Source organism: Cervus elaphus, chromosome 1 (genome assembly GCF_910594005.1).
Source record: "Cervus elaphus chromosome 1, mCerEla1.1, whole genome shotgun sequence".
NCBI classification, from domain to species: domain Eukaryota; kingdom Metazoa; phylum Chordata; class Mammalia; order Artiodactyla; family Cervidae; genus Cervus; species Cervus elaphus.
Window position 1 is genome coordinate 77,603,814 of NC_057815.1, and position 16,949 is coordinate 77,620,762.

Below are 16,949 nucleotides of genomic sequence, written 5' to 3' on the forward strand. Positions count from 1 at the left end.
TGTGATGTGTCTACAAATGCTCCTCTGCTCCAAGGGCCTCTCGTGGGGCGGCAATCTCAGAACTCTGGCCACCCCACCCCAACAGGGACAGAAACAGACAAGCAACCCAGACGAGCCAGTCACATTTGCTCTCCAAGGGACAAATGTGATTGGAGAGAACAAATGTGGTTGGAGCCAAGTGTCCAGGGACAGCGCCACATTCCTTTCCTCCTAAAGTCCTAGACACCCACTTTGTTTCTTTCTTTTGTGATAGTTTTTACTCTTTGTAACCACCAACCCTACCATCATCCCCTCTTGTTATTTAAGTGAGCTGCTTTGAGTGGCCTCTTTCCCCCACCAGCAAGAAGAGCCCATAGAACATGTGATCTTCCAGCCTGGTGTCACGGATGTATTTTCTGGATTCCTCTCTAGTCACTCTGCCTCTGGTCGCTGCACAGATACCTTCTTGGATGCGCTGATGCTCGGCTGTGGACGGGATGGAAGCCCTCTCTTTGGGGCACCACCTACAGAGGGGCCGAGTCCTTGACCTCATCTGAAGTGGGGAATGTGATGCTGTCTGGGAGAGATGTGGTTAGCTCTCACTAGAAAAGAGTCACCCTCTTCCCCAAATTGCCCCCCAGCCATGCTCACCCCCATCACTTTTGTAGAGCCCTGCAGATTCAACTAGTAGCTCAGCAGTGAGAGGTGAGTCCTAAATAGGATGGAAAACTATGACTATGGTAATTATGACTCTCATCTGAGAAAAATTTCCCCTCTATCATCTTCATTGTTTTCTCCCACCCATGAGAACATGTCTCCATCTCCCAGATGACAAGACAGGCTCAGAGAGGTTGAGTAACACTCCCAAGGTCACATATCTGGGTGGTGACAGGCTCAAGATGCCACTGAAAAGAAAAGGCCAGTGTGCATGAGGCACCAGTACAGCCTTCACCTCCAGTGAGAGGGAAACTTTTAACGCAGTGATGACGTCTGTCTTCCTCCTGCTCCAAGAAGCCAGGCCCCTATAGGCACTGGATCCTGCCTGAATCCTTTGGCTATAGCGAAGGGCACAGGTTATTTGGATGAGGGGGTGGGAGGTTTTCCCATCACACTTGAAATCTCTGCTTTTCTCAGGACTAACAATCCGTTGCTGGAGCAGTCATGATGCAAATATCTGGTTTCACCCTCTGTCAGATTTGCTGTTCCATCTAGCTCAAACAAGTTACCGCTGGAGAGGATGAATGTCAGTCCCCCACCCAGCGGCTGTTTCCTCTGCTCACTCTCTACGCTGATGCCCTGAGAGTACAAGCTGCTAATCTGATTGGCTGAAGTCCAGGACATTCCCTGGGCCTTGCATCATCACTGGTTGAGACTCCATGCTTCCACTGCAGGGGGCACAGGTTGGATCCCTGATTCAGGGGAACTAAGATCCTGCAAGTCCAGCAGCCAAAAAAAAAAAAAAAAAGCCTGTCTTCATGAGCAGGTATGACCAGGGTCTTCTTTCCTACCTCTTCCATGTGGGTGACTAAGTGGGCAGACAAGCCAGAAGCAGCAGGGAGCTTCAGTCATAACCTCAGCCCGACTCTGAATGCTCCAAAGCAGCTTTCCTTCTAGCTCAGCTATCAATGATTTTTCCTGTTTATCTGGTGGTGGGTCAGTAAATGTTTAACAACCAACTTTTTATGGAGGTTGGAAAGGGTAGAGAGGATAAGAACAACCCTGATTTGTACATTTGCCAATTTCCATAGTGTAAATACTCTCACCGTGGCTGGTTTCAAAACATCAACACGGACATTACTCAGAAGGAATGTAACATTAGTACACTGTTATATAGTATTTCCACTATACAGACACAAGAGCCATAAATAACTTTAAGAACATGGGTAACTGTAAAATGGAGCAAAATAATTAGGGAGAGCTGAATTTTGAATATTTATTACCTTCATTTTAAATACTGTTTAATTGTAACTTGATACAAGTTAATTTTTAACAATGGCTGTATTTAACAACCAGCTTACAAAATTCCTCAAAATTTAACCATTGGCTTTCATGAGCTGTCCCAACTGGCTCCAGCATGCCACTGCATTTATCTATTATTCCATGCATATGGTGTGTGCTTCACCTGGACCCTTATCTTGTTTTCAATTGCCAAGCATCCTTCTTTTTGGTATACAGCCTCTTCCATTCCGTTTAGGATGGACTGAGAATCATAGGACCTGCCTCCTCCACTATCCTGATAACAGGACTTGTGACCAAAGCCATTGGATGAAGGGACAAGTGCCGGGGCTGAGTGTGGGCACTCCAGAGACCTTGACTGTGATACCAGAAGACTGTCAACTCCATTCTCCCTTGGGGGACAACCGTGGGAGACAACTCAGCCCACTCCCAAACTACGTCCTCCCGGTACTGAACCTAATGCTTCCTCCTGGTGACTCACTAGGGCTTCCCCTATGTCTGTGCCCTTTTACGCTGCAGGAGGGCCTGGGAGAACCTTGACAAGCCTGACTTCCAATCCTCACTCTGCCATTCCCTAGCCCTGTGCCCAGGGGTGGAGGAGGGAGTAAGTCACTCCACCTTTCAGAGTCTCTGTCCCCTCATTTGTAAAACATGCCAAGAATGGTTCCTATATCACAAGTTGCTAGTAAGAATTATTATTTTTTGCCATGCCACGGGGTTTTCTGGACCTTAGTTCCCTGACCAAGGATTGGACCCGTGCCCCGAACAGTGAGAGCACAGAGTCCCGGTACTACTAAGAAGTAGACTGTTCATGTCAACTGCCTCCCGCTGTGCCCAGGATGCACTTAATCAGTGGCCAGTTTTATGAGTCTGGATGGATGGGGGTGGGGGGCAATGGAGGCTCTGGGGAAGAAATGGGAAATTGCCTCCCCCCAACCCCCCCTGCCGGCAGCTCTGCCCTCCTTGAGCTTGCTGCTGAGTTTTCCTGACTCTCATTAAGAGTCTCCAGCTCCCCCCACTGGACTTGCCAGCCTGAAGTTTTCTAGAACAAGGGAGCTTCTCTTGCATCAACCAGCCTGGGGTAGTGGGAATCGAGCTTCCTCCTAGAGAGGGGAGACAGGACTTGGAATGCCTAGGGTAGGAGGACTCCCAGGGGTTGTGAATCCTGGGGTTGTGAACTCCCACAGTTGTGAATTCTGGGGGGCTGTCCAGACTTTGCTCACCCTATACTGGGTTTTGGAAACACTGAAATTTGTTGCTAAGGTTTAGAACCTGGGGGCTTTGGCCTGACATTGGGCCCACGCTCCTGGCTGTGGGCAGCAGTGGCTGAAACGCCCCCGCAGTCAGGCAGCAGCTCTGTGGCTGGCCAGCTTCTGCCTGGCTCCCGGTACCCATGCCCAGGGTCTCCAGCTGGGCCTCACAGACATGCACATTTGTGTCCTCAAGCTGGTGGCTGCTGCACAAACTCTGGGGCAAGTGTTTGTAGCCTCTGGGGCTCCCACCACCCATCTATCATCATCAGGTGATAACCTCCTGCTATCAAGGATAAACCATCTCTGCTTCCATCCAAAGCCAATCTATTGAAAACCCAGGGCTTCCCTGGTGGCTCAGTGGTAAAGAATCCATCTGCAATGTGGGAGACCTGGGTTCAATCCCTGGGTTGAGAAGATCCCCTGGAGGAGGGCATGACAACTCATTCCAGCACTTTTGCCTGGTGAATCCCCATGGACAGAGGAGCCTGGTGGGCTCCAGTCCATGGGGTCGCAAAGAGTCGGACATGATTGGGCAACTAAGCACATTAAGAATAAACCATCTCTGCTTCCATCCAAAGCCAATCCTACTATAAACTAGACCTGACCCCTCTCATCCACTCAAGGACACCATTCCAGCAATTCCTCCTCTCTCTGAAGCCATGGGTTAAATCCATTTCACCTGTCTTCACTAATCAAGGTTGTTTTAAGACTTGCATGTCCTCCCAACAGCATGAAGCCTAAACAGTAAGATGTTTGCCTGAGTTATTGCCCAGAAATGTGGAGGCTAATTCTATCTGAATGGGTTAAGATTGGATAGGACCACTGACCCTCTAACTGGGACTGTACCAGGGTCCACTCAGGAACCTTTTGACATCAGAGGGCCCAAACCTCCACGCTCAGAATGTGCAGAGGCGCGTAGCTGAGTTACACCTGCACAGGAGGACAATTCCTGCATCTTTTCCCAATCACATCCCCACATTCCCCACGCCTCCAGCTGACCTGCATCATCTTTATTTGTAATCCCATAAATACCCCAGCCCCTTGCCTTTTGGGGGCAGACTTATGACTTGTTCTTTCAGCCTCTCTTCCAGTTGTCTCACAAACAAGACCTCTTTTTGCTGCAAACATTGGCGTCTCAGCATTTGGCTTGCTGTGCGTCAGGCAGAGACCTCTTCTACTTTGTCAGTTTTTCTCCCTCTATGGGGTCATTCTCCATCAGACAAATGCATGGTCATTTCTCCTTTCTTAAAAAACCCTTATCTTGACCCTGCTTGCCCTGCCCGTTGTTTCTATCTCAGCTCTATCTGAAGCTAAACTTCCTATAAAGGCATCTACTTCGTGTCTCTAATTCCTCTCCTCCCATTCTCAAACAACTGCAGTTAGGCATCAACCCCTTATGCTCAAGCGAAACTGCAAAAAAGCAATACGAAATCGTGTTGCTAAATCCAGGAGCAAATACTCAGGCTCCGCTTGACCAATCAATGCTATTTGTCAGACCCCCTCCACTTCTCCCTCCTACTTCATATGTCTTTGAAAACACCTGGCTTACCAGCTGTTGTTGTTTAGTAGATAAGTTGCAACCAACTCTTTTGCAACCCCATGGACTGTAGCCGGCCAAGCTCCTCTGTCCATGGGATTCTCAAGGCGAGAATACTAGGGTTGGTTGCCATTTCCTTCTCCAGGGGATCTTCCCGACCCAGGAATCGAACCCATATCCCCTGCATTGGCAGGTGTGTTCTTTACCTCTGAGCCACCAGGGAAGCCTGGCTCACTAGCTACTCTTTTCCATTCTCCTCTGAAAGAAGCCCAGACTTCACAGATTCTTCAGCTACGATCTAGGCTGCTGGCATAGTGAAGGCACAAGGGGGTCGAGAAGCTAAGCACCCAAACGTTATACTTAATGAAAGATTTAGGTTTTGTTTTTTAGGCTGCACTGTGTGGTATGCAGGATCTTAGTTCCCCAACCAGGGATCAAACCCATCTCCTCTGCATTGGCAGCATGGAGTCTTAACCACCAGGGAAGGCCCTGGAAGATTTGTTCTAGATCAAAGGTTTGTTCTATCAGCTGTGTTATCCTTCGTGTGCTTGTGCCACCAGGTCTGGCTCCTCCTCGCCACAGAGGCAGTGCCTGGCAGCAGGGGACCCAGCAAGGGGGAAAGGGCAGGAACACTGCACCGTTGCTTCTCACTTAGCTCAACAATTCCAACAACCTCCTGTTTTCTCTTCATCCTTCCTTACTCTGTTCTCAACATAGCACAAATCAGAACCTGTTACTCATCAGCTGAAAACTCTCTACTTTCCATCGCACTCAGAGTAAAATCCCCAGGTCCTTACCATGTCTGTAAGGTTCCATGCAAATGGACCCTCTCTGCCCTCATCCCTTCCTCCCTCCCCTTACTCCTGCTCCAGCCGTCTGCGCTCTCTGCTGACCCTCAAACCTCCCAGCGTGCTCCCACCTTCAGCCTTTGCACCTGCCCTTCACCCTGAAATGCTCCCCTAGGGTGTCTCCTGGCTATTGCCCTTAATCTCCATCAATCACTGTTTACATGTTCTCTCTTCAAGAAACCCTGCTTTCCTCCCACCGTCCTGACCATCCTCATCCCTACTTTTTGTTTTCCCCTTAACCTGTCATCTTCTGATACCATATTATGATTTACTAATAATATTTGCTGTCTGTATCCCCACCCCCAACCCCAAGAGCCCAGGAGGGTGCCTAACACATAATAAGCACTCAAATATTTGACTATATGAATGTCTAGGAAGGACCATGCCTTTCATCAGATTAACAAAGAGTTTTGTGCTCCAAAAAGCATTTAAAAATTATAAAACATTTCCAAGGACTAAAGCTGTTTGAAACCAAACTAACCCCTTGTTCCAGTCCTCAAAGAGCCTTTCCGAGTAGGGACATGGCAACAGAACCAAATATATGTTGCCCTTGGCTTTTTCCAATCCCCCCGACTTGACAGTGTTGGGGATCCCCTCCTCCCCTGGTTTTGGAAGCCCCTGAATGCTGGCTGGGCAGCAGCCTCCAGCCCCTATGAGAGCACTCCCCCCGCAGTGGCACAGACAGGAGAGAGACCATGAGATTTGCCATGCAAGTGGGCACTGTATGTGGAGCACGTGCTGGGAGCAACGAGAACAGCAGTAAATACAGAACAGAAAATAACGATCTTTGAAATGACAACAAACGGGACACATTATCTAAGCACTAACGCCTAAGGAGGCGGCTGCCAGGCTCTGGTGCGCAGCTCCTCAGGAGAGAGAGGCCGACTTCTTCCCAGGCTGCCTGGTCTTCAGGCCTTGTAACTTTTCATCCTTCAGCGCCTTCAAGAATTTATCTGCAGAAGACCAAAACAAACTTAGATGTAGGAGCGAGAAGGGCTTTTTTCTAACACTTCCAAAGCTAGCTTTGGGGAAGCAATCGTGTGCTTCTCCATATGAGTCCCAAACCTATTCGGACCCAAGATGGGTGAGGGGGGAAAAACCTCTAAGAACCAAAACACATCCAAGTGGAGAAATACGTGGTTGAGAAATCCAGGACTTAGAAAGTCCAAGTATTCTAGTTTTCTTCTTGAGGAAGTGGGGAAGGGGACATCACAGAGTACCTGATGAATGGGGGATCATTCCCATGGCCACATATACCTAAACATGTAGTCTATTTCACAATAATGGGGATGGTCTTTCTAGAACCATCTGCCCTCCTCCAGTGGTCAAGAGCTAGCCTTAGCCAGACCAGGTGTTGGCAAAGACAAAGTCTGTTGAACAGCCTATGGTTCCTGAATATTCCACAGTGCAATCTGGTCCTTCTGGCAGTAAAACTGGATTTAACAACTTTGCTGTGGAACAGAGAGGACTCAGTCAGTTTGCACACTAGAGGAATTCTGCCCTGTTCTGCTTAAGACTTTAGACCTTAGATCAGATGGCAGAGGCCAGGACCCTGGTGAGAGGGCAGCCAGAGGTGTCATAGGAGGTGACCTTCCAGCACTGAGAAATGGAAGATCCCAAAGGCCCTCGGTGAGCATCCTCAGCCTTCTGGGTCTTGCACCTCTCCCTAGAGATCAAATGACCCTCACCTACTCCCCCTCCTTCCACTGAGGACCCCAGTTTAAGATAAACACTGAGTCAGGCCTCTAGAAACAGGGGTTGTCTGTGGGGGTGGACCCCCCCTCCCCAGGGTGGTTGTACTACTGTTCAGGAGGCTTAAAGTTCAACCTGGGGGTTCTGAAGGACCGAGTTCCAGGTATAGAGTTCAGAGTAACATAAGGGCTCAGGGCGGGGGGGAAGTCGGAACTTGAGGCAAAAGGGTCCTGATTTACGGTGGAGGAAGAAAGTGGTTGAAATCCAGGATGGAGTGTCTGGGTTCCGGGGAGGGGGCGGGTAATTGGTTTGGGATCTGGGGTTCCTGGGAACTGGAGTCTGAGCCTAAAGGCCACATTGCGGGTGAGGGGCTCAGGGGCCACGGAGCCAAAGAGGGAGCCAAGGCAGGCTAAGGCGCCGGGGTCACGCACAGCGCTGGGAGTCGAAGCCGTCCCCAGTTATGGTGAGCAGCTCCAGCTCCTTAATCCGGATCTCCAGCTCACACAGGTCCTCGGGGTGGGCGGCAGAGGCTAGCCGGGAGGTCGTGGGGCCGGGAACCAGCGGGGAGGCCGCTGCCTCGGGCCCCGGCGGTGGGGAGTAAAAGAAGCGCAGAGGCTCGTAGGGGATGGAGGCCAGGCCGGAGGGCCAGGGCGGGAGACAAGGGCGCTCACTAGGGGGACCCAGGCCTGGCGGCGGCGGGGGCGCTGCGGCCGAGGGCGCCTGGGGCAGGGACCGGCCCCCCGCCGCCGGCGCCCCTCCAGCCTTCAGCGGCACGAAGAGCTTCTTCCAGATGTTGAAGTCGCTGAGCGGCGACGAGGAGATGCCGCGGTCGTAGAGGGATGGGAAGTAGAGGGGCGGAGCCGGTCGCTGGCTCATCGTGGGGCTCTGGCTGCCGCGCCGCCCCTTCGGCATCGTTTGAATAGGAAGCTGCGTGGGAGGAACCCCGCGCCGGGAGACGCGAGCCCCGGCCCCGAGTCGCCGGGATTCCGAGGTTCCACAGGCCACGCCCCGAGGGAGCGGCCCCGCCCCCAAACAGTCGGGGTTTTCAAGTCCGGCTGGCCACGCCCCAGAATGTGGCCCGCCGACGCCCCCAGGAGTGAGAAAGGCCACCCTAGTAGAGGAAATGGGGAGTCGGGCGCATCCGTTCTGTTGTGCCGCTCATCTCCTATCGGCGATCACCCAGCGTCCTCGACGACAGCACCTCCACGTCCTCCATACCCCGGCCAGGTCCCGCCCCGAGACTCCCACTACCACCCCTGAATTTCACAAGCCTCACTCGCGTTATTGCACCCCTGACTCCTGCTCTCTCATCCCACTATAACCGCATCCAAAAGCAGGAAGCCGCGAGCTGGTCAGAACTCCGAGAGGAACCCTTCTTCAGTCTTCCTGCCCTTTCGTGTTTGTGTCTGCGTGTGTGCGGGCGTGTTCAGTCCTGTCAGACTCTTTGCGACCCCATAGACTGTAGCCCACCAGACTCCTCTGTCCACGGAATTTTCCAGGCAAGAATACTGGAGTGGGTTGCCCTTTCCTAGCCAGGGCATCTTCCCCACCCAGGGATTGAATTTGCCTCTCTTGCCTTGGCAGGTAGATTCTTTCCCACTGTGCCACCTGGGAAGCCCCTCTCCTCTTATAGGGAGAAAAAAAAAAAAAAATCCTAGAAACTTGCCCCCTGCATCAGCAGACTTTGCTTACCACCCCTCCTTGCAGAGAAGTCTGGGGAAACAAGTATCTGACTTTTCATTCTCTATAACAGAAGAAGCAGGTTGATGGGAATGGCTGTTAGAACCAACCCAAGTTTTCACCGAATTTCCCAGTGTTGTGGACAATTCTGGGGGAAAAAAGGAGAGAGAGAGCCTTTTATGGATTTGTAATAGATCTGACCTAGGTGTCTTTAGTGAAATGCAGTTTAATTTTCTTCCAAACATTGCTTATCAGGAGCTAAAAGGCAGTCAACGAACCACCAAAAGGAAATTCTGAAGAGCAACCCTCAAACAGCTCAGTTATTTTTTAAGGTGATTTGGATATACTGCCCAAGGACATGCCCAGATCATTTAAATAGTAGCCTGCATTAGCCATAGACGGAAGGAGAGTAAATTTCCTTGAAAACCTCTGCCTAATGATACTGAGGTGAATGAACAAAGATGAATGGGGGCCAGTTTAGTCTGCTGGTCAGTTAAGATCTGAGTCAGATCCAGGTCCACTAGCAAATACTGTGTGTGTGTATGTGTGTGTAGCAGCAAAGCAGAGTCAGATGTCCTGGACTGGTGAGTTGCTGGACTTCTAAGATGGTTTTCTGCAAAATAAAAGAAACAGGCGGCCTCATAGGGTTGTTTCTGATGATCAGATGGAAGACAATAGTGTGTGTGAAGAACTTGTAAATGTATGTATTCTGTCCAAATATAAGAGCAGTTCCCATTGAGGGGCTTGTCTGAAACTAAGAAGCTTTTTCTTCCCATACTCACTTGTAAGCTTCTTGAGGGCGAGGATCTGGCCCAAGGATCCTATAATGCTGGGCATATAATGGTGGTGGTGGAGTGGTTTAGTCACCAAGTTGTGTCTGACTCTTGTGACCCCATGGACTGTAGCTCGCCGGGCTCCTCTGTCCATGGGATTTTCCAGGCAAGAGTACTGGAGTGGGTTGCCATTTCCTTCTCCAGGGGATCTTCCCAACTCAGGGATCGAACCCAGGTCCCCTGCATTTCAGGCAGATTCTTTACAAACTGAGCCACCAGGGCATATAATAGAATTCAATAAATATTTGGGCACTTTTAAAATAGTGTTATGTATTGTGGGAACTGAAGGAGATCTGAATATACCACCACAAGATACACCACTTTGGCATAAGAATTATTTTAAGTTGAAGTTAATTGAGAAAAAGCAGATACAGGAGTTACTCTGTTCTCTCCTTTTCTGCCTAAAAGCAGGGCATAAATTTCCCCTTTTAAAGGTTACAAAATTTCCTTTGTAAAGATAAAATAAATTTCACTTTGTGAAGGTGTCCCCAACCCCCTCTCCCACACCAGAATAGAGAGACAACTCTTATCACTGGAAATGGCCCTAACTTGAGTTTGCATAACAGGGCCTTACCAAACAACCTTTATCTTCCATAAGCTTCCCCCATTTATTGGGTTGGCCAAAAAGTTCATTTGGGGTTTTTCTGTAAGATCTTACTAAAAAACTTGAATCAACTTTTTGTCCAATCCAATATTTACCTTCCTACAATTTACCTAGAAATGAAAATTCCTGGAAACCCAAACCCCTTTCACTTTGTCTTGTTCACAGTTTATCACCCTTTGTTGAGATGGTTTATGAGCTCGCAAACCTAAACACTTCTTTGGGTTTTCACTACTGTTGTGTAAGGCCCACATGTGCATGCATAATGAATCTTTTCTCCTATTCATTTGTCTTTTGCTGCTTTAATTCTCATGACCCAGCTACTGAACCTAAAGTAGCAGGGGAGGTTTTTTCCCCACCTCTACAGAATCATAGTAATGGTAGGAGCCAGGGTCTGAGACTCAGCCCTGGGACCAAGCTCTGAATCCACCGTGTATTTGGCTGTGTGAGTGAACCTTTCCGAACCTCAGTTTTTCATCTATACAGCGGGAATCATAATGGTACCTACTTGCTTGGGTTGGCAAGATTAAATGAGGCAATCTAAGTACCTGGGCATAGTACCTATGTTAGCTCTTATTGTTACATGCTGAAGATCCTTAGAATGGAAAGAGACTTTGCATTAAATTTTATTAAATGATCTAATATAATCAGATGTTTTTATGTGTATTTCTCCTTTCAAAGAGGAAAAGCTACCAGATGTTTTTTCTTAGCTCCAAGATAAGATTTGATACTGGATGGCTTAATCATAACACCATTGTTTTAGACAATGGGTTTAAAAAGAGGTTGTTTCCTGTAACAAGCACACCAGGAGAAAACTCAGGTGCCACAATGAGCAAACACTTGAGATAAACCTGAATTTGGAGGTGAAGTCCAAATGGAGCCATAATAAACCATGGTTTTTAAGAAAAACGCCTATAGATTATCTCTGGAAATAAAGGTCCAGGAAATTCAAGTTGCTAAAGAACAGATAAAGCAGGCTTATGTTCATTTTAAACAGAACCTTTCTCTCCTGGAGTCCAAAGCTGTTGTATATCCTGCCTCTCCCCCCCAGTCCCCATTTAGTGCCATCCTATTGGGCTTGAGGGACTCAATTCTAACACCCCTGCCCCCTGTTTGCATTTGGAACCAAGACATATGTGAGGCCTTCTTTGCTGATGAAGTTCAGTTGGAAGACGTGGTTAGAAGTCTGGCAACCAGCTAGGCTTACTCATACTGCACCTCTCAACTGACCTCACCCACCAGCTCAAGGCCCTGTGGGAAAACCACAGGCTTTGTGTTCAGAGAAAGGGCCTTCATGGACACAGTGAAGAGACTGCCAAGAACCAACCTGATCCTTTCTCTGAACTCTCTAAGCAGGGCTGTCCTTTCTCCACTCTCTAGAGGAGAGGGGCCAGGAGTGTCACTCTTCATAAGACATCAAGATATGGAAGTTGCTCCCAACACTGATTTAAACTCTATTCACCTAGTTTGCCTCGCTGCAGTTGGAGTTTGTAAATTTTCCATTGCCACATCCCTCTCCAGCCAGGCAGTCCTGGGGTGCTGTCTGCCTGGCTTCCTCAGTCGTGGGACTGCTGAAGATGGTACAGAACACTTCCCCTGGGAGTACACTTTCCCTCCATCACTCTAGCTCTGCATCTAGATACATTGCCGGCCAGCACACCATCTCTAGGGTCTCTGCCTCTTGAGGGATACATCAGGATTTTCCATGCCTGCCTTGGCTCTGGATGGCTTTTAGGGAAATACAGTGGCTTGGAATATAACAGAGTTGTTATAGAGAGAATGTTTGTGTCCACCGAAATTCATATGATGGAGAAAGCAATGGCAACCCACTCCAGTACTCTTGCCTGGAAAATCCCATGAACGGAGGAGCCTGGTAGGCTGCAGTCCATGGGGTCACTAAGAATCGGACACGACTGAGTGGCTTCACTTTCACTTTTCACTTTCATGCATTGGAAAAGGAAATGGCAACCCACTCCAATGTTCTTGCCTGGAGGATCCCAGGGACGGGGGAGCCTGGTGGGCTGCTGTCTATGGGGTTGCAGAGTCGGGCGTGAGTGAAGCGACTTAGCAGCAGTAGCAAACTCATATGAAACCCTGACTCCCAATGGGAGGGTATTAGGAAGTGGTTATGTCCTGAAGACACAGCCCTCATACATGGGATGAGTGCCCTGAGAATAAGAGAGACCTCTTTCCCTTCCACCACGTGAGGACACAGAGGACCACTTCCAGTGAACCAGGAAGTGGCGTCTCACCAGATACCAAGTAACCTGGAGCTGTTATTTGGGACTTGCCAGCCCCTAGAACTGTGAGATAGAAATGTTTGTTGTCTAAGCCACCCAACCTATGGTATTTTTTATATATAGCTGCCTGAACAGACTGAGACAAGAGTCAATGCTTGAATCAGGACTCTTTGTGACTCCGGGAAAATCATGCTAGGTCCCTGACCCTCCGTCTTCTGACCTGTAAAGTGAAGACAGTATCTGCTTCACAAGGTTGATGTATTTGATGAAAATATGTATAAGCAGTACCTGGGACACATCTCTGGTGCTCAAGGAGGTGTGACTGATCAGCATTCACTTCCACATGGATTTCCTTGTTCACCAGGAGTTCCTGGTAAATTGATGAGAAAAATGGATCAGGAGGGGTCCCTCCTTGAAAATCAGACCCCCTCCAGGTTGAGAGGGCTTCCCTGGTGGCTCAGACGGTAAAGAATCTGCCTGCAATGTGGGAGAACTGGGTTCGATCCCTGGGTTCAGAAGCTCCCCTGGAGGAGGGCATGACAACCCACTCTAGTATTCTTGCCTGGAGAATCCCCATGGACACAGGAGCCTGGCGGGCTACAGCCCATGGGGTTGCAAAGAGTCGGACACAACTGAGTGACTCAGCAGCAGCAGCCAGCTTGAAAAGCCCTACACCCTAGAAGCGGATTCCTTGTTGTCCTGCTGAAGACACTGATAGTGAAACCACAGAATGCATTTCAGGACGTAGTGCAGCATAGGTTCTCCCATCTTGGTGCAGAAATAATTCAGTGAGAGGCAGAGTGATAGATTCAGTTCAGTTCAGTTGCTCAGTCGTGTCCAACTCTTTGCAACACCATGGACTGTAGCCTGCCAGGCTCCTCTGTCCATGGGATGCTCCAGGCATGGAGAATACTGCAAGGGATTGTCATGCCCTCTTCCAGGGGATCTTCCCAACCCAGGGATTGAATCCAGGTCTCCTGCATTGCAGGCAGATTTTTTACCATCTGAGCCACCAGGGAAGCCCAATGGCACTACAGAAATGAGAAACAGGTGGTAACATATACTAAAGTATGGTAAATCGTCAAGTTTCAGTAAAGTGTCACCTTTCTCCTATATATGTGTGTGTGTGTGTATATATATATATATGTATTTTTTTTCTTCCTATTTTGGCCACACTGGGTCTTAGTTGTGGCATGTCGTATCTTTAGTTGCGGCATGTGAACTCTTAGTTGTGGCATGTGGGATCTAGTTCCCTGACTAGGGATTGAACCCAGGCCCCCTGCATTGGGAGTGCATAGTCTTAGCCACTGGACCACCAAGGAAGCCCCCACCTTTCTTCTATATTTCTGCTCTTAGTACATAAAGAAAAAGCCCCTTCTCGAGAATCATTAACTTGATTTTGATGGGTATGATGTAGGTCTTATTCCATCATCATTTTATTGTTTGGGGGCATGTCTCATGCTTCTGAGGCACAGTTTTGTTGCCAAGCAAGTCTGTGTGGTTTTGTTGCTAGGCAAAGCCTGCTTGCTTGCTTTCTTAAGCAAGCCTGCTTTCTTGAGTGACCATTAACTTACGGGAGTCTTCCGTACTTTGTACTTAAGATCCCCATTGGAGTTAACTATTTAGTCATCTACTTTGTCCCTTTACTCTGCCCCTATGGTGTATGTGTTAGTTGCTCAGTTGTGTCCGACTCTTTGTGACCCCATGTGACCCGCCAGGCTTCTCTGTCCATGGAATTTTCCAGGCAAGAATACTGGAGTGGATTGCCATTCCCTTCTCCAAAGGAACTTCCCAACCCAGGGATCAAACCCTGGTCTCCTGCATTGCAGGCAAGATTCTTTACCGTTTGAGCTATATAGGGAAGTCGTCCCTATGGTAGTAAACATACAAAGAGAGGCTACTGTGTACCAGGTACTTGTCATCACTCACTTTATCTAACAACCCCTAGAAGTAGGTAGGCGTCATTGTCCCCATTTTCCAGATGTGGAAACTGAGGCATACAAGGCTCAGTTAGTTACCTGAGGTCCTGTGGCTGGTTAGCATCAGAGCTGGTGTTCCACACAGGCAGGCTGACTCCAGGGCCCACTCCCTCCGACAGCCTCCCGGCAGTTGCCTCAGCCCTCAGGCAAGGTCACCTTCCTGGCCTCTGGCTTCCCATCCTCTTCTTGGCAGGGGGCTGGCTCTAATTGGAAGTTGTTTGTATCACGGTTCAAGGGCCCAGCTATTCCGGGAACCATGGAACAGTCTTTTCTTTATTACTTATTTGAATTAACCATTGTGTTGGTCTGAACCTCGGGGGTGGGGGGAGGCATTCCCACCTCCCTTCCCCCAACACCCACTATTTCAAGAAAGTTTCTTAAAACTGCAGCCTAGCCATTTTTCTTGTTTCTCTTGGTTGGATATGTTCCCCTGTAGTCTCAGTGTTAGTACAATTTTTAATAAACCAAACCCTGGGAGGTAGATTGGCTGGCATGGAGAATGCAAGGGCTTGGAAGGTGAGACCCAAGTCTGAGTCCCATCAACCAGCATGAACCAGTGGTGCAACCTTGGGTGAAATGATGTCACTAACGCTTGCTGTCCACTGGTGTGTTTTCATGTTATACTGATGGTTCAGTTGTAGGGTAGGTCGTCAGAATTTTCTGTTCACAGGCAACAGAGGTTGGTACTGAGGGTTTATACAGAGGGACATGAGATAGCTCATGGAATTAAAAGCTTAAGATTTAGGTTTAGAAGACGCAGACACCAGGGTAATTTTGGGGGTCCAGGTTAAGGGGAAGAAATCAACAGCCTGTTCAGTGTGGCCACTGGGGTGGTAAATACTATTGGCTGGCTATTCTCGATGACTGTTTTTAACCCTTTCCATCGCTGGCATCCCCTACAAAGACTGGAAATTCTGCCAGCCCCTTTGAAGCTAGGGACAGCCATGAGACACAGTTCCAGTCAGAACACATACCTGAGAGCTTTCTGAGAAGGGTTTTACTTTCCCAATAAGAGGGACAGAAACAACTGAAATTTTCCCCTCATCTTGTCTTCCTGCCTTGAACCCAGATGCAATGCTGGAACTTCTGCAGTCATTTTATGATCAGGAGGGAAAGACCCAAATTAGCACAAATATCCCAGCCCAGACATCACTGAGCAGCTCAATCAACTGCCAGCAGCTGCCCACCTCCAGGCTGAGTGCCCCGGGCCCCACCGCCCCACTCAGTGAAATGGACAAGGACGGTAGTTTATAAACACTCTGATGGGTTTGGGTACAGACAGTGCTATGCACGTGTTGTGCTAAGTCGCTTCAATCCTGTCCGACTCTCTGTGACCCTACGGACTGTAGTTCCCCAGGCTCCTCTGTCCATGGGATTCTCCAGGCAGGAATACTGGAGTGTGCTGCCATGCTCTCCTCCTCCGGGGGATCTTCCGGACCCAGGGATAGAATCTGCATCCTGCATCTCCTGCATTGGGAGGCAGGTTCTTTACTGCTAGTGCCACCTGGGAAGCCCCAATACTATGCACAGTTACTGAGAAAAATGAACTCATATACATACAGTGCCTAGACTAGTGCCTGGCACACAGTAAGCCCTCAAGTTGTCACCCAGTATGCGCCCTGTTCAAAAATTTAGAGCCAGGTCCCATTTATCTACCCTAGTAGAATTTATGTGTTATGCTGAGTTCCACTTCTGGTCACAGCACCATAACAAGGCAACAGTGCTCACGTACAGGGTCAGCATGCAGGGGTTGACCAATCTGCGTGTGGCCCACAGCAGCAAGGGTGGGAAGAGCAGCCAGCCCCCGGGAAGCTGATCACGGAAAGGAAGCTCCCTTCTCCATAGTCAGTCTTCTCTAGGGGATCTTCCTGAACCAGGGATCGAACCCGGGTCTCCTGCATTGCAGACAGATTCTTTACCATCTGAGTCACAAGGGAAGCCCCCAGTGGGGTTATCACCACCCAATAATGAACCCAAGACTAGTGACTCTCCAACTCATCTGGCCTCTGTAGTATTGCCTGTTGGCGAGGGGTGGGGTGTTGTACCACATAGCACGTGGGATCTTAGTTCCATGAACAGGGATGGAACCTGCATTGAAAGTGTAGAGCCTTAACCACTGAACCACCAGGGAAGTCCCTGTATTCTTGCCTTTGGGTCCAGACATCCAACCCTTAGCCTACGGCATGAGTCATAGCAACTATCTGCAGAAAGAAACCTCAAACCTTTAAGACTCTACAACCCCTGCTGATCCTGCGTCCCAGCAATCCTCTCCCTAGCTCCCTTTTAGCAGATTCTGCTTTAGAGAATGACCCCCTTCTCAGTGCACTCTGGCCCACAGTGGGCACAAGACC

At 49.2% G+C, this 16,949-nt stretch overlaps 1 protein-coding gene and 1 non-coding gene across 3 annotated transcripts; both read right to left on the minus strand.

Annotated features, from left to right (window-relative positions):
• Positions 1 to 6,278: 6,278 nt before the first annotated feature.
• Positions 6,279 to 8,987, minus strand: C1H11orf91 (chromosome 1 C11orf91 homolog). 2 transcript variants are annotated; one of them, XR_006342294.1, is made up of 2 exons: positions 7,591 to 8,987; positions 6,279 to 6,526 (listed from the first exon to the last, which is right to left on the minus strand). XR_006342294.1 is itself a non-coding variant. In XM_043908917.1 (2 exons), the coding sequence occupies exons 1-2, from the start codon at positions 8,175 to 8,177 to the stop codon at positions 6,441 to 6,443; spliced, it is 567 nt and encodes a 188-aa protein (XP_043764852.1). In that variant the 5' UTR covers positions 8,178 to 8,987; the 3' UTR covers positions 6,279 to 6,440. The 2 variants fall into 2 exon arrangements, 1 of the variants encoding a protein (XP_043764852.1); XM_043908917.1 differs by having other exon boundaries at positions 7,697 to 8,987.
• A 4,881-nt stretch (positions 8,988 to 13,868) lies between these two features.
• TRNAG-CCC lies at positions 13,869 to 13,941 on the minus strand. The gene has a single exon. It is a non-coding gene; the product is annotated as a tRNA-Gly (tRNA).
• Between the last annotated feature and the right edge of the window lie 3,008 nt (positions 13,942 to 16,949).

Coding starts and splice junctions, on each gene's coding strand:
- C1H11orf91 (XM_043908917.1), bottom strand. CDS start 8,177: ATGCCGAAGGGGCGGCGCGGCAGCCAGAGCCCCACGATGAGCCAGCGA. Junction 6,527..7,696: donor CGGCTTCGACTCCCAGCGCT/GTGCGTGACCCC, acceptor GGTCTTCTGCAG/ATAAATTCTTGAAGGCGCTG.